General features: G+C 31.8%; 1 protein-coding gene across 1 annotated transcript; it reads left to right on the top strand.

The window, feature by feature from the left end:
- Nucleotides 1-8: 8 nt before the first annotated feature.
- LOC101895849 (sodium-coupled monocarboxylate transporter 1) lies at nucleotides 9-12,152 on the top strand. Its single transcript, XM_005186668.4, has 9 exons — nucleotides 9-501; nucleotides 9,721-9,880; nucleotides 10,117-10,182; nucleotides 10,249-10,368; nucleotides 10,487-10,641; nucleotides 10,705-10,954; nucleotides 11,024-11,404; nucleotides 11,464-11,660; nucleotides 11,727-12,152. The coding sequence occupies exons 1-9, from the start codon at nucleotides 272-274 to the stop codon at nucleotides 11,983-11,985; spliced, it is 1,818 nt and encodes a 605-aa protein (XP_005186725.1). The 5' UTR covers nucleotides 9-271; the 3' UTR covers nucleotides 11,986-12,152.
- The last annotated feature ends 12,398 nt before the right edge of the window (nucleotides 12,153-24,550 follow it).

Raw genomic sequence — 24,550 nt, 5'->3', positions numbered from 1 at the left:
AATTTAGTTTTAGACGGAAAACGAACGAATTGAGATCAAGTACGGTGAAGCGTAAAAATTCGAAAATACGCTTGAAAACTGAATAGAAAAAACAATTTTCAAAAAAATAAGTGCAAGTAAAGGAAACGGAAATAAGAAAAAATATGAAAACTGTGAGACATACTAGAAAAGGATAACGAAATACATTTTTTTGGGGTTTTCTCGAAAAACCTCATAAAAATAAATATTAAATATTTTTTGTGAAGTTATTTAAATATTTTTGTTATACAAAATGAATGTCGACGAGGTTCGCCAGAGTCTACAAAGCTTCGGCTGGGTAGATTATATGGTCTTTATTTTAATGTTGGCCAGCTGCGCCGCCATTGGTGTCTACTTTGCTTTGCAAATGCGTCGAAAATCTAAACTCAATCAGGATTTAACGAATAAGGATGCTGAGGATGATTATCTGGTGGGTGGTAGGAAAATGAAAATATTTCCCATTGCCATGTCGCTGATATCAAGGTGAGTAGAAGGATGAAAAAAAATTAAGTCCCTCACACAATGGGAGAAAAAAGGATGTCAGACATTCCCAAAACAAAATTCATTGAGGATAAATTTTTCTATAGAAAAATCTATTGAAGATACATTTTTCAAAAGAAAGATGAAGCGCAGATACATGTTTCCATAGAAAAATCTATTGAAGATACATTTTTCTAAAGAAAAATCGATTGAAGATTCATTTTTCTAAAGAAAAATCGAAATTTTCTATAGAAAAATCTGTTAAAGATGCATTTTTCTATAGGAAAATCTGTTGAAGATACATTTTTTAATAGCAATATCTATTAAAGATGCATTTTTGTATAGAAAAATCTATTGAAGATACATTTTTCTTAAGAAAAAACGATTGGAGATACATTTTTCTATAGAAAAATATATTGGAGATACATTTTTCTATAGAAAAATCTATTGAAGATACATTTTTCTATAGAAAAATCTATTGAAGATACATTTTTCTAGAGAAAAATCTATTGAAGATACATTTTTCTCAAGAAAAATCTATTGCAGATACATTTTTCTAATGAAAAATCTATTGAAGATACATTTTTCTATTAGAAAAATCAGATGAAGATACAGTTTTCTATAGAAAAATCTGTTGAAAATGCATTTTTCTATTGAAAAATCTTGTGAAGATACATTTTTCTATGGAAAAATATATTGGAGATACATTTTTCTATAGAAAAATATATTGAAGATACATTTTTCTATAGAAAAATCTATTAGAGATACATTTTTCTATAGAAAAATCTATTAAAGATACATTTTTCTGTAGAAAAATCTCTTGAAGATACATTTTTCTATAGAAAAATGTTGTGAAGATATATTTTTCTATAGAAAAATCTATTGAAGATATATTTTTCTATAGAAAAATTTATTGAATATACATTTTTCTATAGAAAAATCTATTGAAGATACATTTTTCTATAGAAAAATCTATTGAAGATACATTTTTCTATAGAAAAATCTATTGAAGATACATTTTTCTATAGAAAAATCTATTGAAGATAAATTTTTCTATAGAAAAACCAGGTGAAGATACATTTTTCTAGAGAAAAATCTATTGAAGATACATTTTTCTCAAGAAAAATCTATTGCAGATACATTTTTCTAATGAAAAATCTATTGAAGATACATTTTTCTATTAGAAAAATCAGATGAAGATACAGTTTTCTATAGAAAAATCTGTTGAAAATGCATTTTTCTATTGAAAAATCTTGTGAAGATACATTTTTCTATGGAAAAATATATTGGAGATACATTTTTCTATAGAAAAATATATTGAAGATACATTTTTCTATAGAAAAATCTATTAGAGATACATTTTTCTATAGAAAAATCTATTAAAGATACATTTTTCTGTAGAAAAATCTCTTGAAGATACATTTTTCTATAGAAAAATGTTGTGAAGATATATTTTTCTATAGAAAAATCTATTGAAGATATATTTTTCTATAGAAAAATTTATTGAATATACATTTTTCTATAGAAAAATCTATTGAAGATACATTTTTCTATAGAAAAATCTATTGAAGATACATTTTTCTATAGAAAAATCTATTGAAGATAAATTTTTCTATAGAAAAATCAGGTGAAGATACATTTTTCTATAGAAAAATATATTGAAGATACATTTTTCTATAGAAAAATCAGATGAAGATACATTTTTCTATAGAAAAATCTATTGAAGATACATTTTTCTTATCTTCAATATATTTTTCTATAGAAAAATGTATCTTCACAAGATTTTTCTATAGCAAAATGTATCTTCAATAGATTTTTCTATAGAAAAATGTATCTTCAATAGATTTTTCTGTAGAAAAATGTATCTTCACAAGATTTTTCTATAGAAAAATGTATCTTCAATAGATTTTTCTATAGAAAAATGTATCTTCGATAGATTTTTCTATAGAAAAATGTATCTTCAATAGATTTTTCTATAGAATAATATATCGAAGATACATTTGTCTATAGAAAAATATATTGAAGATACATTTCCTGTAGAATAATCTAATGAAGATACATTTTTTTTATAGAAAAATCAATTGAAGATACATTTTTCTATAGAAAAATCTTGTGAAGATACATTTTTCTAAAGAAAAATCTATTGAAGATACATTTTTCTATAGAAAAATCTTGTGAAGATACATTTTTCTATAGAAAAATATATTGAAGATACACTTTTCTATAGGAAAATCTATTGAAGATACATTTTCCTGTAGAAAAATATATTGAAGATACATTTTTCTATAGAAAAATCTATTGAAGATACACTTTGCTATAGACAAATATACTGAATATACATTTTCCTATAGAAAAATACATTGGAGATACATTTTTCTATAGAAAAATCTTTTGAAGATACACTTTGCTATGGAAAAATATCTTGAAGATACACTTTTCTATGGAAAAATATCTTGAAGATACATTTTTCTATAGAAAAGTCTTTTGAAGATACACTTTTCTATAGAAAATCATCTCATAGATACATTTTTCCTTCAAAAATTCTACCGTAGATACGTAGTTTCTAGGAAAAATAGTTTAGATACATTTCCCTATTGAAAAAACTTCAAAGATACATTTTCCAGGAGAAAATTTTATTGAAGATAAATTTTTCACAGAAAAATCTTATCAAAGACACATTTTCATCCAACCCCAAAACCTCGACCTTGAACAAGATGAATTTCATTCACATCTCACACATAAATATATCTATCTACTTATTGTCAAATCTAAAGGTCAATTAATGCTACCTTTTATTCTTTTGATTTGTGGAGCTTTCTTTTGTTGCAAGTGGACAAAGTAAGTGAACGTATGAGAGTGTGTGTGTGTGTGTTGCTCGTGTCACTTTATAATTCGCGTCCAGCCTACGACAACAACAATAAGAACAACAAAAGAGATAAATCTTAGTTTAAACTTTTGATTTCATTTCTTCCTACAACAAAAGCAAAAAATAATGAAAAATAAAATAAAACATAATCTGCAACGTTTCTTCCGAACAATTAGCTATGCCAGCCGAGAAGAAAGATACAACAATTAGCGGCGTTACTATTTTATGAGCTATTTGGTGGATGAATGGATAAGCTATTCAACACTTAATCTGTGGCACAAATTATGCGAATTGGGGTATAAAAAGTATTTGGGTCTAAAAAAGATATACAAGTTATTTGGGGTATTTTTTGGTATGCTTGCCAAATAGGGCCAATATTGATAGTTTAACTTAATTTTTGAGGGATGAGGTCAATGAAAAAAATATTCCTTACGAAATTTCACTATAGGTCACTGAAGAAACGAAGGCTCGGTCTGCAATAGAAATCTTAAAAAAATCAATTGAATTGTGGGCTTTAAAAAACACGAAATAATTGTATGATATTTTATTTTGGTCGATTTTTACATATGCAATTTTCTCCCATAAAACCTGGTTCTAGAAGAATGATGTCAATGAGAGAAATATTCTACATCGAATTTTACTGGGGGTCGCCAAAGAAAAGAAATCTCTAGATACAGTATATATCATGAAAGAGATCAGTACCAATAATGAGGTAATTACCAAAGATTCAAATATAGTAGATATAACATTTTGGTCATTTTCAATTTTTGCCATTTTCTCCAAGAAATCGTGGTTTTGGGAGACTTATACTAAAAGAAGATATTTTCTACATAAAATTTCGTAACGACTCCCCGACAACAAAATATCTCTAGGAGAAACATATGTAATGAAAATATCGATTCGAATATAGATATTTGTGCAAGAACTGCTTTATGAATAATAGGCACTTTTGGTTGTTTTAAATTTATGCAAATTTCTACGGAACTTTGGGTTTTAGAAGGTTGGTGTTAATGGAAGAAATATTCGGAATCAAATTTCACTATGGGCCACCAAATAATTGAAATCCATAAGTAAAAGATTTAGCTTGAAAATAGGGCTACCAATATTGACATAAAATATTCTATTAAAATATGTATATAATGTTTTGGTCGAATTTTAAATATGCAGTTTTCTCCCATAGAAACCGATTCTAGAGGGATGGCTTCAAAAGAAGAATTTTTCTACATCGAATTTCATGGGGGGTTGCCAAATAAAAGAAATCTCTGGATTTAGTATATATCGAAAAAAATCAGTACCATTAATGACATAATAACCAAAGATTTTCAAATAATAGACGTAATATTTTGGTCACTTTCAATTTTTGCCATTTTCTCCAAGAAATCGTTGTTTTGGGAGACTTATACTGTAGGAAGATATATTCTGCATAAAATTTCACAATTAGTCACCGACCACAAGAAATCTCTAGGAAAAATATATATAATGAAAATATCAATTCCAATATGGATATTTGAACTGGGACTGCTCTATGAATAATAGGCAATTTTGGTCGTTTTCAAACTATGTACATTTCTCCGGAACCTTGGGTTTTAGAAGATTGGTGTTAATGGAAGAAATATTCTACATCAAATTTCATTAATGGTTACCATATAATTAAAATCCATAAGTAGAAGATTTATCATGAAAATATGGCTACCAATATGCAGATATAAAATATTCCACTAAAATATATATTATATTTTCGCCGCTTTAAAGTTATGCAAATTTCTCCCTAAAAATATGCTTAAATGACTTTGGTGTCAATGGAAGAAATAATCTTCATCAAATTTCACTATAGGTCGCAGACCACAAGTACTCTCTAGGGTTACCATACATCAGTTAAAAATGGGCTATAAATTGGGTCTAAAAGATGTATATAATATTTTGGTCGCTTTCAAGTTATGCAAATTTCTTCCTAAAAATCTGCCTAAATGACTTTGGTGCCAATGGAAGAAAAATTCTCCATCAAATTTCATTATAGGTTCCAGACCACAAGTACTCTCTAGGGTTACCATATCTCAGTTAAAAATGGGCAATAATTTTGGTCAAAAATTATATATATAGTATTTTGGTCGCTTTCAAGTTATGTAAATTTCCCCCTAAAAATCTGCTTAAATGACTTTGGTGTCAATGGAAGAAAAAATCTTCATCGAATTTCAGTGTGGGTCGCAGACCACAAGTACTCTCTAGGGTTATCATATATCAGTTAAAAATGGATAATAATTTGGGTCTAAAAGAAAATTTATATTAGTAATTTCTTTACAATTAATTTGATACCTTTCTGCCTTTGGGCCAAAATTTCACATTCTCATTAATTTTAAGGGGATAGTTGTAAAGTAAAAAATATGCTCCACTCAATTTCACTATAGGTCTCCTAAAAAAGAAATTCTCTAGTTATTACACAAATCAAAAAATTTTGAATTCTAATATCGGAATATTCCATAAAAAATATTTTGTCATTTTTGATGTCTGTTTTTGGTCGATTTAATAATTTTGCAGTTTCATCCACAAATCCTGGTTTTTAAGGTGCAGCATCAAAGGAAGAAGTATTCAGCATCAAATTCCATTGTTAGTCTCCAAGCAAAAGAAATCTGTAAATATAATGCATATCCTAAAAATTTGAGCAAAAAAATTTAATGACAAATTTTTTTTATTATTATTATTATTTTTAATTTGGTACATTTTTGATTTTGTGCCAAAATTTCACATTCTCATTAATTTTAAGGGGATACATGTAAAGTAAAAAATATGCTCCACTCAATTTCACTATAGGTCTCCTAAAAAAGAAAACCTCTAAGTATTACATAAATCTAAAAATTTTGAATCCCAAAATCAACGTATAACATAAAATACATTTTGTCATTTTTGATGTCTGTTTTTAGTCGATTTAATAATTGCCCATTTTCATCCATAAATTCTGGTTTTTAAGGCCTAGTATCAAAGGGAGAAATATTCAGCATCAAATTCCATTGTTAGTCTCCAAGCAAAAGAAACCTGTAAATATAATGCATATCCTCAAAATTTGAGCAAAAAATTTATGACACATTTTTATTTATTTTTTTTTTTAATTTGGTATCTGTAAAAATACCAAAGTATCGATCACCTCCAGCAAGCGCTTCGCCGGGAATAGGCCAAAATACCGTAGAGCAACATTCGGGCAATGTGTGACGGTTTCATTGGCCGTTTGAAGACCATAATTCGAGCCAAAGGTGACCAATTCGAACAAATCTAAACTTATTCTAAAATCAGATGCTATTTCCGACATTTTTTTCTTTCATTCAAAAAAAAAAAAAAATAAATAAAAAAAAAAATAAAAATAAATTTTAAATTTAAAAATCAAAGATTATGGCGTTAGACTTTGTTGAAGTTTTTTTTACCTCACCCTGCATACCAACAAAACAAAAAAGTATTTTCAAATAAATAAATTCCAAAGAAAATCGAAGTTATTCGATTTTTCAAAACAGCTGTGAAATATTTACCGCTAATTATTAACTTGAAATGGAAAAAGTAGTTTTGTTTTTTTTTTTTTCTGTGCCAGCTGAGAATGTTAAATTTTAATTATAAGGCATCTCAGTGACCGCACTTGCGGAACATTAATGTCTGGTCACATCCCATCTGCTTATCACTAGATTTCATTCATTCATACTTTTATCTACATCTATTCCATTTTTCCGACACACATGATCTACTCATGTCTTAATAAATTGCCCAGTTTCCTTATTTACAGTATTTAGGCGGTCACAACTTACAATTCTATTATTTTAAATAAAATAAAAAAATATTAGAATTCCCACAAAGTAATTTGCTGCGACAGACCCCTCTGTTCTCATCGTGTGCAGCAAAACATTTTGTGTGACAAAATTAAAAAAATCAAAAAAAAAAAAAAAATACACCACACTAAATATATATAATTTGTAACTGTCATTATTTGGTAACTATATGATTTAATCCCAACAAAAAATAATAATTTATAATTACAACAATACATGTGGGATTTTTTTTTGAGAGAGAAAACCCAGGCAATATCACGTCGAGCGGTTACTAAGAAAATTGTAACACGTTTTTTTGCAGTCTAGCGTTTAAAATAAAAACAAACACAGTTTTGAAATAAAAAGTAATAAAAATATTTGTTGTAAATAATTTATTTTCCATTACATCTATGAAAATATTTTTGTAATAAAAATTTAAAATAAATAAATGAAAAAAAAATTAAGGTAACTATTAACTGAGAAAAATGAGGAAAAATATATTGGGTCTTTTCGAAAAACAACCAAAATCTTTACTAATTTTCGTTTTTGGATAAAAGTGTCAATGGAAGAATTATTCTACATAAAATTTCACCAAGAGTCTCCAAAGAAATGAAATTTGTAGACTTACTAATTATCAGTGAAATATGGTTACCAATTTAATTTTTTTGTAGCGTAATTTTGATTTTTTTTAAAAAAGACCCAAAACTTAACCAAGAATTTCAAGTTTTAATTTATTATTCAAGATTTTCATTTTTCAAAAAGAATATTTGGAAAATGTTTACGTTTTACACCAAAAAATTCTTCAAAATCTTCCATTTCGAAATCCACCAAGTCTGTTCCTTCGACGACTGATCCCAAGCTGAGAAATGGAAATTTCAAAACTATAGAAGAAACAAAGACATGAGTTCGGCGAAGCAGCTGGGTTCTGCAGTATTTTCCATAGAGTTCCTTATCAAAAGAAATGTCAATTGCCAAGAGAAGGGGGAAATGAATTTTCTTTTTTGATAAACCAAAAATATAATATAATGTTGTTAGGATTTTTTAAATAAATAAATTATGAATTTTTAAGGACATTTCGTAGATTTTTTAAAAAATATTTTAAGCTTCTACAGAGGCTTGTGGATTTTTTTTTAAATATTTTAAGCTTCTACAGAGGCTCGTGGATTTTTTAAAAAATATTTTAAGCTTCTACATACACTCGTGGATTTTTAAAAGAATATTTTAAGATTCTACATACACTCGTGGATTTTTTAAAAAATATTTTAAGCTTCTACAGAGGCTCGTGGATTTTTTAAAAAATATTTTAAGCTTCTACATACACTCGTGGATTTTTTAAAAAATATTTTAAGCTTCTACATACACTCGTGGATTTTTTAAAAAATATTTTAAGCTTCTACAGAGGCTCGTGGATTTTTTAAATAATATTTTAAGCTTCTACATACACTCGTGGATTTTTTAAAAAATATTTTAAGCTTCTACATACACTCGTAGATATTTTATAAAATATTTTAAGCTTCTACATACACTCGTGGATTTTTTATAAAATATTTTAAGCTTCTACACACACTCGTGGATTTTTTAAAAAATATTTTAAGCTTCTACAGAGGCTCGTGGATTTTTTAAAAAATATTTTAAGCTTCTACAGAGGCTCGTGGATTTTTTAAAAAATATTTTAAGCTTCTACAGAGGCTCGTGGATTTTTTAAAAAATATTTTAAGCTTCTACAGAGGCTCGTGGATTTTTTAAAAAATATTTTAAGCTTCTACAGAGGCTCGTGGATTTTTTAAAAAATATTTTAAGCTTCTACAGAGGCTCGTGGATTTTTTAAAAAATATTTTAAGCTTCTACAGAGGCTCGTGGATTTTTTAAAAAATATTTTAAGCTTCTACAGAGGCTCGTGGATTTTTTAAAAAATATTTTAAGCTTCTACAGAGGCTCGTGGATTTTTTAAAAAATATTTTAAGCTTCTACAGAGGCTCGTGGATTTTTTAAAAAATATTTTAAGCTTCTACAGAGGCTCGTGGATTTTTTAAAAAATATTTTAAGCTTCTACAGAGGCTCGTGGATTTTTTAAAAATATTTTAAGCTTCTACAGAGGCTCGTGGATTTTTTAAAAATATTTTAAGCTTCTACAGAGGCTCGTGGATTTTTTAAAAAATATTTTAAGCTTCTACAGAGGCTCGTGGATTTTTTAAAAATATTTTAAGCTTCTACAGAGGCTCGTGGATTTTTTAAAAATATTTTAAGCTTCTACAGAGGCTCGTGGATTTTTTAAAAAATATTTTAAGCTTCTACAGAGGCTCGTGGATTTTTTAAAAAATATTTTAAGCTTCTACATACACTCGTGGATTTTTTACCACCACCGGGGGTAGTGGATTTTTTAAAAAATATTTTAAGCTTCTACATACACTCGTGGATTTTTTACCACCACCGGGGGTAGTGGATTTTTTAAAAAATATTTTAAGCTTCTACAGAGGCACGTGGATTTTTTAAAAAATATTTTAAGCTTCTACAGAGGCTCGTGGATTTTTTAAAAAAAATATTTTGATTTCTTATTTATTTTTTTTTCAGTTTCATCTCGGGCATAACCTTGCTGGGCACTCCCACCGAAATCTATTTGTATGGCACCCAATATTTGTACATTATTGTGGCCATGATCTCCATGGGATTTCTGATGCATTACTTCTATCTGCCGGTGTATCATGAACTGAAACTTATCTCCACATATCAGGTAAGGAAATTATTGATCTGTTCCTGAACCTGGAAGAATATACTAGTTTTGCAATTTTTTCGATATCACAAAGGAAAAATCGATAATCGTAAGAAAATTTGGTAGATTCTTGCATTTCGGGAACAGGGAACATGTTTCAAAATTTCCAATTTTCAAAAAAAAAATCTAAATAACTCTTCTTTTTTGAAAAAAAAAAATGAATTCCGTTTAAATCTGGCAATTCCTTCTGTTTTCAGTATTTGGAATCCCGATTCGACAAGAAAGTTCGCCTTTTTGGTTCGGTGCTGTTTATATGTGGTACGGTAAGTATTGCCTAAGAAATGGGACAAGGATGGCTTTTCATTTAAATATTCCCCTCCACATTTTAGATGCTCTGGCTTCCGATTGTGATATATGTTCCGGCATTGGCCTTCAATCAGGCCACCGGGGCCAATATACATCTGGTGACACCCATGGTGTGTCTGGTGTGTATTTTCTATACCTGTGTGGTGAGTGGTACAAAGAAATTAAAATAAAAACAAATCTAAACCCTAATAAAACGCAAAATACAAAAATCAAAGCATACTTCAAGGCGCAATTAAATATTTCTGTTTGTTTTCATTGTAGGGTGGTTTAAAGGCCGTTGTATGGACGGATGTGGTGCAAACCCTGCTTATGTGCGGTGCCATGGTGTTGATAATGATCAAGGGCACCATGGATATTGGCGGACCGGCAGTGGTATTCCGCAAGGCCATGGATAGCGGGAGAATTGAGGCGCCCAAGTAGGGGATTTTTTTTCTATCCAAAATTAAATAAAAATATTTATTGGATTTTTTTGCTTCCAGCTTTACCTTTGACATCTTTGAACGTTATACAATATGGTCCCTGGTCATTGGTGGTGTCCCCCATTGGCTGAAATCGAATGCCATCAATCAGAATATGATCCAGCGTTATTTGTCCCTGCCCACTTTGGCAGCTGCCCGCAAGGCTATTTGGTATTTCATTGCGGGTGTGCTGATATTTTTGGTCATCTGTGGTTATAGTGGGCTGCTGATCTATGCCACCTACTCGGAATGTGATCCACTGGAGACGAAGGTGGGAAATTTAAAAAAAAAAATATTCTCAAGGAAAAATAAAAAAAATTCTACTTTTTCACATTCTCAGCTCGCCAAGCGCAAGGACCAACTTTTGTCTCTCTTGGTCATGGAGACCCTGAAAGATTTCCCTGGCTTGCCTGGTCTCTTTGTGGCCGGAGTTTTCAGTGCCGCTTTGTCTTCTCTGTCCACGGGTTTAAATTCCATGTCTGCTGTCATTTTGGAGGACTTCTTTAAAATGTTTGTCAAAAAGCCTCTGACAAAACGGCAGACGGCCTTTATTATGCGTTTTGTGGTGGTGCTGTTCGGGGCCCTCTGTGTGGGCCTGGTTTTTGTGGTGGAACAATTGGGCACTGTACTGCAGCTAAGTATTACCCTGTCATCGGTGGCCAATGGACCGCTACTGGGAATATTTACGGCGGGTCTAATGATACCCTGGGTTGGGGGAACGGTAGGTCTAATATAGTAGAATATAATATAAAATATATAAATTGTGAAAATCTTCTCCAGGGTGCCTTGGTGGGCGGCTTTGTCAGCCTGACCTTCATGATATGGATGTGTGTTTCGGCCCAACTGGATTTGGCCAGTGGTGCGGTGAAATATATACGAAAACCCTATACAACGATGGGATGTAATTACACCTTTGTGGATTTGATACCCATGAGCCAGGTATCGGAAAATATTACAGAGGTCCTGGAGGAAGTAAGGTGAGAACTAAACGTAAATTTTCAAAAAATCCCCAATTAATATTTCTCCTCTTATTTCATTTTCAGTCCCCCCTCCCTCAAGGTCTATCACATTTCCTATCTCTTCTACACGATGGTGGGGGCTGTCATCACCATAGCCATAGCCCTGGCCGTCACCTTTGCCTTGGGTACCCACAAAATCGACAGCGTGGACTCGACACTACTCTCACCCTTTGCCAGACGTTGGATAGAACGTCAACGCCAAAAGAAACCCACTGTGCCTTCGACGACTGATCCCAAGCTGAGAAATGGAAATTTTAAAACTATAGAAGAAACAAAGACATGAGTAGGGTGTGGCAGCTGGGTTCTGCAGTATTTTCCATAGAGTTCCTTATCAAGAGAAATGTCAATTGCCAGCAGAAGGTGGAAATTAATTTTCTTTTTTGATAAACCAAAAATATAGTTTAATGTTGTTAGGTTTTTTAATAAATAAATTATGAATTTTTAAGGAGATTTCGTAGTTCGTAAAATATTTTGAGGTACTAAAGAGGCTCGTTGATTTATTAAAAATTAATTTCAGGTACTATAGAGGCTCGTGGATTTTTTAAAAACTATTTTCAGGTAATACAAATGATCGTTGATTTTTTAAAAACTATTTTCAGGTACTACAAATGATCGTTGATTTTTTAAAAAAATATTTTAAGCTTCTACAGAGGCTCGTGGATCTTTTAAAAAATATTTTAAGACCTCTACAGAGGCTCGTGGATTTTTCAAAAAATATTTTAAGCTTCTACAGAGGCTCGTGGATTTTTTAAAAAATATTTTAAGCTTCTACAAAAGCTCGTGGATTTTTTAAATATTATTCTAATCTTCTACAGAGGCTCGTGGATTTTTAAAAAAACATTTTAAACTACTACAGAGGCTCGTGGATTTTTTAAAAAATATTTAAGCTTTTACAGAGGCTCGTGGATTTTTTAAAAAATATTTAAGCTTCTACAGAGGCTCGTGGATTTTTTAAAAAATATTTAAGCTTTTACAGAGGCTCGTGAATTTTTTAAAAAATATTTAAGCTTCTACAGAGGCTCGTGGATTTTTTAAAAAATATTTAAGCTTCTACAGAGGCTCGTGGATTTTTTAAAAAATATTTAAGCTTCTACAGAGGCTCGTGGATTTTTTAAAAAATATTTAAGCTTCTACAGAGGCTCGTGGATTTTTTAAAAAATATTTTAAGCTGCTACAGAGGCTCGTGGATTTTTTAAAAAATATTTTGAGCTACAAAAGAGGCTCGTAGATTTTTAAAAAATATTTTAAGCTGCTACAGAGGCTCGTGGATTTTTTAAAAAATATTTTGAGCTACAAAAGAGGCTCGTAGATTTTTAAAAAAATATTTTAAGCTTCTACAGAGGCTCATGGATTTTTTAAAAAATATGTTGAGCTTCTCCAGGGGCTCGTGGATTTTTTAAAAAATATTTTTAGCTTCTACAAAGAATCGTGGGTTTTTTAAAAAATATTTTGAGCTTCTACAGAGGCTCGTGGATTTTTTAAAAAATATTTTAAGTTTCTACAGAGTCTCGTGGATTTTTTTAAAAAATATTTTAAGCTTCTACAGAGACTCGTGGATTTTTTTAAAAAATATTTCAAGTTTCTACAGAGGCTCGTTTATTTCTTAAAAAATATTTCAAGTTTCTACAGAGGGTCATGGATTTCTTAAAAAATATTTTAAGCTTCAACAGAGGTTCGTGGATTTTTTAAAAAATATTATGGATTTTTTTAAATATTTTTGTGAGAATTACAGGCCACTTGATTTTTGCCCTGAGTTTCCCCATATCCAATTTGCGTAACTTGTTTAACAAGTGTTTGCAAAAACAACAACTCTAATAAAGTTCCAGGATTGTAAAACAAGACGAGAATTCACAAATAAAAAACGAACTCAAAAAAGTACTTGGAATGAGAATTTTTTTCTTTCGGGCGACCACCAAGATCCAATCCATCCTCCATTCCCTGAAAAAAGCTGGCCGGCTGATATGGATGGAAACATTTGGTGGCCAGTATTCGGCAATAAAGACGACGAATTGCTACTTGCGCTTATTTAACACTTCACGAAGAAGACGAAGAGAAAGAAAAAGACAACGGCAAAGTACTCTACGAAAAGATACCCTTAAGGAGGAGGGAGGACTAATGTAAGGTTGTCCTGGTTCAAAGAGGTAACCAAGAAAAAATCAACGATACTCTGTAAGTTATGCCATTTGGTTGGCCAGCAAAACCTCAACAATGTCTATTTTTGGTGTCCATCGTCTGAGGGGAACAGGGGGCTACTCGACCCAGCCTAGTTGACCTGCAGAGGGGTTGGATGTGGTTGCATAGCCCAGGGTGTTGCTGTCTTAAAAAAATGGCCAGCAAAAAAAACAGCAACAACATATTGTGGTCTACTTTCTTAGAGGGTGGGAAGGGGAAAGGGAGGAAGCTGGGAGACAAATGTCCAATGAAAGAGTTTGGTATTTTTTGTTGATTTTTTTTTTACTTTTTTTGGTTCTGTTAGGAAGTTGTTGTTGTGAAAAATTTTTACAACATTTCTTAAGCGAAAGAAGAAAAAAAGGCTGAGAAAAAAGATATTGTTTTAAAAGAAAAGTTTTTTATTTGCTTAGATCGAGGCCACCAAATACAAGGAAAAAAGTGTTCAAATGTATTTTTCCGAAACTTTTGCTGTTATTGTTGGTGTTGTAGTTTTGTACCGAAACTTGGAAGATGGAAAAGTTTCGGCTACTTCGAAATGCAATAAATGCTTAAAAGGATTTATCAACAGTCCTTCTGGGACATGGAGGAGGGGGGAGAACCATTTTTTACTTTGATGCAGTTGTGGAGGGTTTTGGATAGAAAATAAGAGAGAGAGAGAGAGGCAGAGGAATATTCGACAAGTCCCATCTCTATATGGGAAAGATGGCTGCTATCTGGCTGGCATATCAATGCCCAGAAAAAGCCTCTGAATCCAGATCCTTGAAACGCAAATTCAAGCTAAGAAGGTACCAAAAATCCCAAAGTTTGGGGATAGAAAGCAAGAGAGAGAGAAAGATAGGGAGAGAAAGGGAGAGAAATATTCGACAATTCCCATCTCCAAGTCTCAACGCCCAGATCGAGTCGTAGGATCCACATCCTTGAAATGCAAAATCCAGCTAAAAAGACAATAAAACAAGGGAGAGAGAGAGAGAGAGAGAGAGAGAGAGAGAGAGAGAGAGGGAGAGAAAGAGGGAGGGAGAGTAACATTCGACAAGTCCTACCTCCATATGAGTGGTTTTCTGCTATCTGGTTGACATATCAACGCCCAGATCAAGCCGCTTAATCCAGATCCTTGAAATGCGAATTCGAGCTAAAATGTACCAAAGGTGTCAAAATATGTGGGAGGAAAACCAGAGAGAGAGAGAGAGAGGAAGAAGGAGAGAAATATTCAATACGTCCCACTTTTATACTTTTTTTCTCAGACTGACAAATTACCGCCAATATCCAGCCATTGAATCCAGATCCTTGAAACACAAGTTCAAGCTAAAGAGGTACCAAAAGGGTAAGGAATATTGAACCAATGCTAGAAGTCTCAAATATTGCACGAGAATCGAAAATGTACCTTCTAGAGCTTCTTACAAAATTTCTTCCCCTAACCCTTTTCTCTTTCACAGCCCCCTTCCCAAAAATTCCAGCTGTTGCTCACTTCTGCAAATGGCTCTTAGAAAACTACTTAACCCTTTTTGTTAAGCCCACAATAATTTTTATTTGCAAAGGTATTGGACAAGTTTGCTCTCCTTTTTTTTTGTGGGACCACTTTTGTTGTTATTTATTATTGCCAGGGTCCTTAAAAATAGTTGATAGTCGAAGACGTAGAAGGAGAGTTCTTATTGTGTAGAAGAAGTTTTTCTTACTACGGTAGCAGCACAAACTTTCAGGTGTCTTCCATTCTTTTTTGGTGAAAGGGTGCCGTTCTAATTACTCAAAACAACAACAGCAACAACAACTGGACAACAACTTCTAAATTCCACTCATCTTTTGTTAGAAGATTTTCCAAAAACTAACCATCACCTCTATCCAACATCCATCTGCTGGCCAGCTAGCTAGCTACGGCATCTTGTTAGATGTGACATCGTTGGAACTTTGACGGCATTCTTGAGGGAAATGTTAATGTTGTGCTTCTTGGCAAAGGAATTTTCTAAAGTATACTTTAAGGCTGAGGTTTATTTTGCTGCTTGCAAATAGTTGTTGGGTGATTAAAATGCTATTTCGTTGCAGGACACATAAAAAAGGGTATATTCAGGTTGACATATCGTTTGGAACCTTGGAGGAATAGGTCCAAAAACTGGTTTTACATTCCAAAAAATATTTTTGTAAGTTCTCATGGATTTTTGAAAAAATATTTTGAGGTCCTTCAAAGGCTAATGGATTTTTTGAAAAAATATTTTGAGGCCCCTCAAAGACTCATGGATTTTTTAAAAAATATTTTGAAGTCATTGAAAGGCTCATGAATTTTTAAAAAATATTTTGAGGTTCTTCAAAGGCTCGTGGAATTTCTAAAAAATATTTTGAGGTCCTTCAAAGGCTCCTGGATTTTTTAAAAAATATCTTGAGGTCCTTTTAGGGCTCGTGGACTTTTTAAAAAGTACCTACCAGGCTCGCGGATATATTTAAAAATATTTTGAGGAATTTACCAGGCTCGTGGATTTTTTTAAAAAAATATGTTGAGGTCTTTCAGAGGCTCGTGGATTTTTTAAAAAAAATATTGTGAGGTCTTTCAAAAGCCCGTGGATTTTACAAAAAATATTTTTGAGGTCCTTCAAAGGCTCGTGAATTTTTTAAAAAATATTTTAAGGTCCTTCAAAGGCTCGTGGAATTCTTAAAAAATATTTTGAGGTCCTTCAAAGGCTCGTGGATGTTTTAAAAAATATATCGAGTTTCTTTAAAGCCTCATGGATTTTATAAAAAAAATTGTGAGGTTCTTCAAAGGCTCGTGGATGTTTTTAAAAAATATTTTGAGGTCTTTCAAAGGCTCGTGGATGTTTTTAAAAAATATTTTGATGTCCTTCAAAGGCTCGTGGATTTTTTAAAAAATTAATCGAGTTTCTTTAAAGCCTCATGGATTTTATAAAAAAAATTGTGAGGTTCTTCAAAGGCTCGTGGATGTTTTTAAAAAATATTTTCAGGTCTTTCAAAGGCTCGTGGATGTTTTTAAAAAATATTTTGAGGTCTTTCAAAGGCTCGTGGATGTTTTTAAAAAATATTTTGAGGTCCTTCAAAGGCTCGTGGATGTTTTAAAAAATATATCGAGTTTCTTTAAAGCCTCATGGATTTTATAAAAAAAAATTGTGAGGTTCTTCAAAGGCTCGTGGATGTTTTAAAAAATATTTTGAAGTCACTCATCGAGCTCGTCGATTTTTTAAAAAAAATATTTTTAGGTCCTTTAAAAGGTCGTGGATTTTTTAAAAAAAATATTTTTGAGGTCGTTCAAAGGCTCGTGGATTTTATAAAAAATATTTTTAGGTTCTTCAAAGGCTCGTGGATTAATAAAATTATTTTTTGAAGCTCTTCATAGGCTAGGTATTGGCATAGGTATTAAAAAATATATTTTGACTTCCTTCAAAGACTCGTGGATTTATGAAAAAAATGGAGGCACTACAAAGGCTTGTCGATTTTTTAAAAATACTTTTGAAGTCCTTCAAAGGCTCGTCGATTTTTTAAAAATATGTTGAGACACTAAAGAGGCTCGTGGATTTTTTAAAAATATTTTGGAGGTACAACAGAAGCTCGTGGACTTTTTAAAAATATTTTGGAAGTACAACAGAGTCTTGTGAATTTTTTCGGAGGCACAACAAAGGCTCGTGGATTTTTCAAAGGCTCGTGGATTTTTTAAAAAATATTTTGAGGATTTTCAATGGCTCGTGGGGTTTTTAAAAAATATTTTGAGGTTCTTCAATGGCTCGTGGGTTTTTTTTTAAAAATATTTTGAGGTTCTTCAATGGCTCGTGGATTTTTTAAAAAATATTTTGAGGTTCTTCAATGGCTCGTGGGTTTTTTAAAAAATATTTTGAAGTCCTTCAAAGGCTCGTGGATTTTCTAAAAATATTTTTGAGGCACTACAGAGGCTCGAGGATTTTTTAAAACATATTTCGGAGATACTATTGAGCCTCGTAAACTTTTTAAAAAATTTTAGAAGTACAACTGAGGCTCGTGGATCTTTTAAAAAATATTTTGAAAGTACAACTGAGGCTCGTGGATTTTTTTCGAGGTACAACAGGCTCGTTCATTTTTTTGGAGGTACAACAGAGGCTCGTGGATTTTTTAAAAAATATTTTGGAGGATCTACAGATGTTCTTTGATTTTTTTAAAAAATATTTTGAGGTCTCGTGGATTATTTTAAAAAATATTTTGGAGGTACAACTGAGGCTCGTGGATTTTCTTCGAGGTACAACAGAGGCCCGTTCATTTTTTTTTTTGGAGGTACAGAGGCTCATGGATTTTTAAAAAAATATTTTGACGGTACAACAGCGGCTCGTGGATTTTTTAAAAAATATTTTAGAGGATCTGCAGATGTTCTTTGATTTTTTAAAAATATTTTGAGGTCTTGGGATTTTTTTTAAAAATATTTTTGTGAAATTTACCAGCCCCGTGGATTTTTTAAAAATATTTCATTGAGACTTCTAGGGCTCGTGGATTTTTTTAATATTTTTCAGCTACTTACCAGTCCTGTGGACTTTTTTTAAATATTTTTCAGCTACTTACCAGGCTCGTGGATTTTTTTAAATATTTTTCAGCTACTTACCAGGCCTGTGGATTTTTTAAAAAATATTTTTGGCTACTTACCAGGCTCGTGGATTTTTTAAAAAATACTTTTTGGCTACTTACCAGGTTCGTGGATTTTTTAAAAAATATTTTTTGGCTACTTATTGGGCTCGTGGACTTTTTAAAAAATATTGTTGGCTACTTACCAGGTTCGTGGATTTTTAAAAAAATATTTTTGGCTACTTACCAGGCTCGTGGAATTTTTTAAAAAATATTCTTGGCAACTAACCAGGCTCGTGGATTTTTTTTTTAAATATTTTTCAGCTACTTACTAGGCTCGTGGATTTTTTTTAAATATTTTTCAGCTAAATATTTTTAAGTACTTACTAGGCTCATAGATTAAAAAAATATAAGACCATGATTAGGGCATCCAAATTGCTCCTTTACCTTTAAAAATCGTTTCCTCTGTGCCGCCATTGCCCTGTCAACTGACCACCACACTTTGTGCAGCAATTCAAATTATTATCTGGTCAAAGAAATGTTGTAAAGAGAGAGCTTCCAAACAATGACCACATGTGGAATATAAATTTCTTTGGCTTCCAAGATGGAAGGTGCCTCCTTGTTTCTTCTTCTTTGTCGTGTTCCACAGAAAAAAAAATCTTTTGTTTGCCTTCCACATTATTTTAGATTTTCCCAGCCATCCAGTGATGAAGAAGACAAAGTTGAGGTTTATTTTAAAAGAAATTTATAACTCCTTAAAGTATGCAATGCAAAACCTCTAAACTAACCATCTATAAATATTCCTTAATTTTAGTTGCAACTTCTTTGAAGTGAGCATCTCGGCTCTTGGATTGCTGCGGCATAGGTTAAAAGTCAAAGTTCTTAGAGTGGCTTTTGTTAACATGTTTCGGTTTTATTGGCCAACAGCCATTAGAGCAGTGCTCCAGCATTTTGACCATTTTGTTTGTTCCCGAGTTCATTGAGGAGAGGTACATAAGTAGTAGTTGCTGATGTTTACGATATTTTTATTAGTCTGCGTAGGTAATTGTAGTAAATTTCCACTTTCCTCCACTTGGTCATGGTTCGGAGGGGGGTGCGGTAGGTGCAACTTCTACCACCTTCCATCAACATCCATCAACAGTTTGGCTAAGTAAAAGTTGAAATTTAGTTTTACTGCAATACTTTGCTGGACATAAAATCATCTAATCCTCTCCCCTCTCCCCTATTACCAATTGCATCACTCCCCCCCCCCCCCCCCCTTTCCCATCATTCTTTACCAGGATAGAAGGCATTGAGCCTCTGGTGTTTTACGACTTTTAAATGGTCCAGCCCTGGAACGTGTGGATGACCCAGCGTCATTTTCTACCAAAGAAGGGTCCATAATTTCCTTTTTTTAATGCTAATGCATTGCTAATATTTGCCGCATCATTTCCATGGAAGAAAACCTTTTACTACCCAACTAATGTCAAATTAACATTAGTTTTGTTAATAATTAACTCTGTAATTTCCCATACCCTTAGAAGACAATTAATTTAATTTCCTTTTACCCATCCCAACCAGTTTTTTTAGATTTTAGTTCAAAATTGCCTCCAGCGTAGAACGTGACAATGACAATTGTGGAAATTTTTCCCCCATTTTTTATTGTTCCATTTTTCCTTGGATTTTTTTTCTTCTTCAGAGCCACAAACAAAACTAGACCCTTATCTCAGGTCCACATTTCTTCCAGTTGCAGCAGAAGCTCCATATAAAATGTCATGACTTTTGCCTCATGGCTTTGTCATATTCCGGTGAAATTTAAGCCGTTTTTTTGTGAATTCTTGCTGGGGGAGTTGTCCTCCTCTCCAATCTGATTGTTGTCGCAAATGTTGTTAGATGTTTTCTGGAACTTATATTTTATTTAAAAATAAAATTCTAATTAATATTTATGCACACAATAGCCACAGAACTATTTGTAATTCAAAAAAAAAAGGATACCAAAAAGAGGAAAGATGGAAGTTTTGAGAGGCAAAAATACACGAGGCTGGTAAGTCTCAAAAAAAAATATTTTTTAAAAAATCCACGAGCCTGGTAAATCTCAAAAAAAAATTTAAAAAAATTCACGAGCCTGGTAAATCTCAAAATTTTTTTTTTAAATCCACGAGCCTGGTAAGTCTTAGAAAAATATTTTTAAAAAATCCGCGAGCCTGGTAAATCTCAAAAAAATATTTGTTTAAAAAATCCACGAGCCTGGTAAATCACAAAAAAATATTTGTTTAAAAAATGTACAAGCCTGGTAAGTCTTAAAAAAATATTTTTAAAAAATCCACGAGCCTGGTAAATCTCAAAAAAATATTTTTTAAAAATCCACGAGCCTGGTAAGTCTCAAAAAAAATAATTTTTAAAATATCCACGAACCTGGTAAGTCTCAAAAAAATATTTTTTAAAAAAACCACGAGCCTGGTAAGTCTCAAAAAATATATTTTTTAAAAAATCCACGAGCCTGGTAAGTCTCAAAAAAAAATAATTTTTAAAAAATCCACGAGCCTGGTAAGTCTCAAAAAATATTTTTAAAAAATCCACGAGCCTGGTAAGTCTCAAAAAAATATTTTTAAAAAATCCACGAGCCTGGTAAGTCTCAAAAAAATATTTTTAAAAAATCCACGAGCCTGGTAAGTCTCAAAAAAATAATTTTTAAAAAATCCACGAACCTGGTAAGTCTCAAAAAAATATTTTTAAAAAATCCACGAACCTGGTAAGTACCTCCAAAATATTTTTACGAAATCCGCGAGCTTGTTAAGTCTCAAAAAAATATTTTTAAGAAATCCGCGAGCTTGTTAAGTCTCAAAAAAAATATTTTTAAGAAATCCGCGAGCTTGTTAAGTCTCAAAAAAAATATTTTTAAAAAATCCACGAGCCTGGAAAGTCCCAAAAAAATATTTTTAAAAAATTCACGAGCCTGGTAAGTCCCAACAAATATTTTTAAAAAATCCACGAGCCTGGTAAGTCTCAAAAAATATCTTTAAAAAATCCACGAGCCTGGTAAGTCTCAGAAAAAAATTTTTTAAAAAATCCACGAGCCTGGTAAGTCTCAAAAAAAAATATTTTTTAAAAAATCCACGAGACTGGTAAGTCTCACAAAAATATTTTTAAAAAATCCAGAAGTCTGGCAAGTCTCACTAAAATATTTTTAAAAATCCAGGAGCCTTTTAAGCACTTTGAAAATACTTTTAAAATATCCACAAGCCCGGTAAGCATATCCAAACTATTTTCTAAAAATTCACGAGCCTGGTAAGTATTTTTAAAATATTTAAAAAAAATCCACGGGCCAGATAAGTATCTCCAAAATATTTTTAAAGCATCCTGGAAGCTGGTAAGTAGCTGAAAATTATTTTTATAAAATCCACGAGGCTTGTGAGTAGCTAAAAATATTTTTATAAAATCCGCGAGGCTTGTGAGTAGCTGAAAATTGTCTTTAAAAACTCCACGAGCCTGGAAAGTCTCACAAAAATATAAAAAACCACTAGCCTTGTAATAATCTAAAAATAATTTTAAAAATGTCATAAGCCTTCAAAGGACCTTAAGTTAGTTTTTAAAAAATCCAACAACCTCTGAAGTACCTCAAAATATTTTTTTAAAAAATCCACAAGCGTCTGTAGTAGCTCAAAATATTTTATTAAAACATCTACAAGCCCCTGTAGTATACTAAAATATTTTTTTACAAATCCACAAGCCTCTGAAGTAGCTCAAAATATTTTTTTTAAAATATCCATAAATATATTTTTGAAATAATATACAAGCCTCTGTAGTAGCTCAAAATATTTTTTAAAAATCCAAAAGCCTCTGTAGTATGTACAAAACATATTTTTTAAAAACTCACAAGCCTTTGTAGTAGCTCAAAATATTTTTTAAAGAATCCACAAGCCTCTGTAGTAGCTCAAAATATTTTTTAAAAAATGCACAAGCTTCTGTAGTGACTCGAAATATTTTTTAAAAAATCCATAAGCCTCGGCAGTAGTTCAAAATATTTCTTAAAAAATCCACAAGCCTCTGTAGTAGCTTAAAATATTTTTTAAAAAACTCACAAGCCTCTGTAGTAGCTCAAAATATTTTTTAAAAAATTCACAAGCTTCTGTAGTAGCTCAAAATATTTTTTAAAGAATCCACAAGCCTCTGTAGTAGCAAAAAAAAAATTAAAACATATACAAGCCCCTGTAGTATATTAAAATATTTTTTTAGAAATATTCAAGCCTCTGTAGTAGCTCAACATATTTTTTAAAAATTCCACAAGCCTTTGAAGTAGCTCAAAATATTTTTTAAAAAATCCATAAGCCTTTGTAGTATCGCAAAATATTTTTTTAAAAAATCAACGAGCAGTCGTAGAACCTCAAAATTTTTAAAAAAATCCACAAGTCTCTGTAGTAGCTCAAAATATTTTTTAAAAAATCTAAAAGCCTCTGTAGTAGCTCAAAATATTTTTTTAAAATGCCACAAGCCTATGTAGTAGCTCAAAATATTTTTTAAAAAAATCTACGAGCCTCTGTAGTAGCTCAAAATATTTTTTAAAAAATCCACAAGCCTTTGTCGTAGCACAAAATATTTTTTAACAAATCCACAAACTTCTGTAGTGTCTCAAAATATTTTTAAAAAATCCACAAAATATTAAAAAAAAAACCACAAGTCTCTGTAGTAGCTCAAAATATTTTTTTTTAAAAAAATCCACGAGCCTGTTAAGTATCTTAAAATTACTTTTTAAAAAATCCACGAGCAGTCGTAGAACCTCAAAATATGTTTTTAAAAAAACCACAAGCCTCTGAAGTAGCTCAAAATATTTTTAAAAAAATCCACAAGCACAAGTTCCATCTACTGTAGAGTAGATGTTCTCAGGATCCATCTACTGCAGAGTAGATGGTCTCAGGATCCATCTACTGTAGAGTAGATGCTCTCAGGAACCATCTACTGTAGAGTAGATGGTCTCAGGTCTCTCTTAAACATTTATTTGTCCTCAATCACTCTCTCAATGGCCTTTATAGGATATCGCCTTAAAGTATGCTATAGTTTCCTTTATAATTTCAATCACTCCAATCCTCTTACCCACCTGCTACCTGTTCCTCATTATGATAATTTCACATATTCCAACATAAATATGAATTTCTGTTTAACTAGCCTGGATAACTGTCAAAAACTGCATGTCCATGTGACGCTCGCAAAGAAAAACAACCCATACATGTACCCATGGATGTGGGTAGAAAAAATACCTGACAACTTACGGGCAGTATTATATATCCTTTCTCTCTCTCTCTCTCTCTCTCTTTCCCCCTGTGTGTGTGGGGGGAGGAACGTTTGACTGTTTTTTAACAAAACAATTTTTTTTGAATCTTTCGATGTCATTGTTTTGGATAATTTACATGGTCCACCCCCGCTTCACCCCTTCTCTTCCAGCGACCACCTCAAGAGATAATCCCCGTCATTGTGCCAAGCAAAGTGAAGGCTAGTGAATGTGTCATGTGGCATCTAAAATGTTAATGTGATGAAAGCACAGGAAAACCGCCCGGAGGGCCCAGTTTTGTTTGCCATTCAAATGTTTGGAAAGCGTGATAAGGGAGGGGTGGAGCGCAAAGGGGTTGTGTAAAAACAGGTGAAGGCTGGCCACACACACACCACCAATGCCGTTGAACATTTCTAAATTACATTTGCCTTTAATGAGATTTTAAAATAATAATAATAATTAGAATGGCAAATGTAAACGGAAACAAGTTTTCGGGGGTGGGGATGGAACGTTAGACAATAGGTTTTAGTTGGAGATTTTTTGGTGCTTAATGTTAGGTATGAAGATGTGGCTTTTTCGAACCTAGAAAAATTTTAATAAATTTTAAGGTTTTAACATTTAACTAGGAGGACTCTTAGAGGTATTCCGTGGATCCTAAGGGCCTATAGAGGCCTTACATAAAATATAAGACCCTCTAAAGGCCTTACATAAAATATAAGACCCTCTAGAGGCCAGAAGACCATTTATTCGCGTGAAACACTTTTTTTAGCCTTTAAATCAATTCCAAGCAAAAAGGCATTATTTTTAATTAAATAAAATATATTTAATTAATAATATATTTTTTTAAATTAATAATATTCCACTAAAAATTGATTAATCACGTTTTTGTTAAATAAAAAATATTTTTTTT

This window comes from Musca domestica, unplaced genomic scaffold, assembly GCF_030504385.1.
Source record: "Musca domestica strain aabys unplaced genomic scaffold, Musca_domestica.polishedcontigs.V.1.1 196, whole genome shotgun sequence".
In the NCBI taxonomy this organism is placed as follows: Eukaryota; Metazoa; Arthropoda; class Insecta; order Diptera; family Muscidae; genus Musca; species Musca domestica.
Note: the sequence above shows the minus strand (reverse complement) of the source record. Positions and strands in the feature narration are given on the sequence as shown.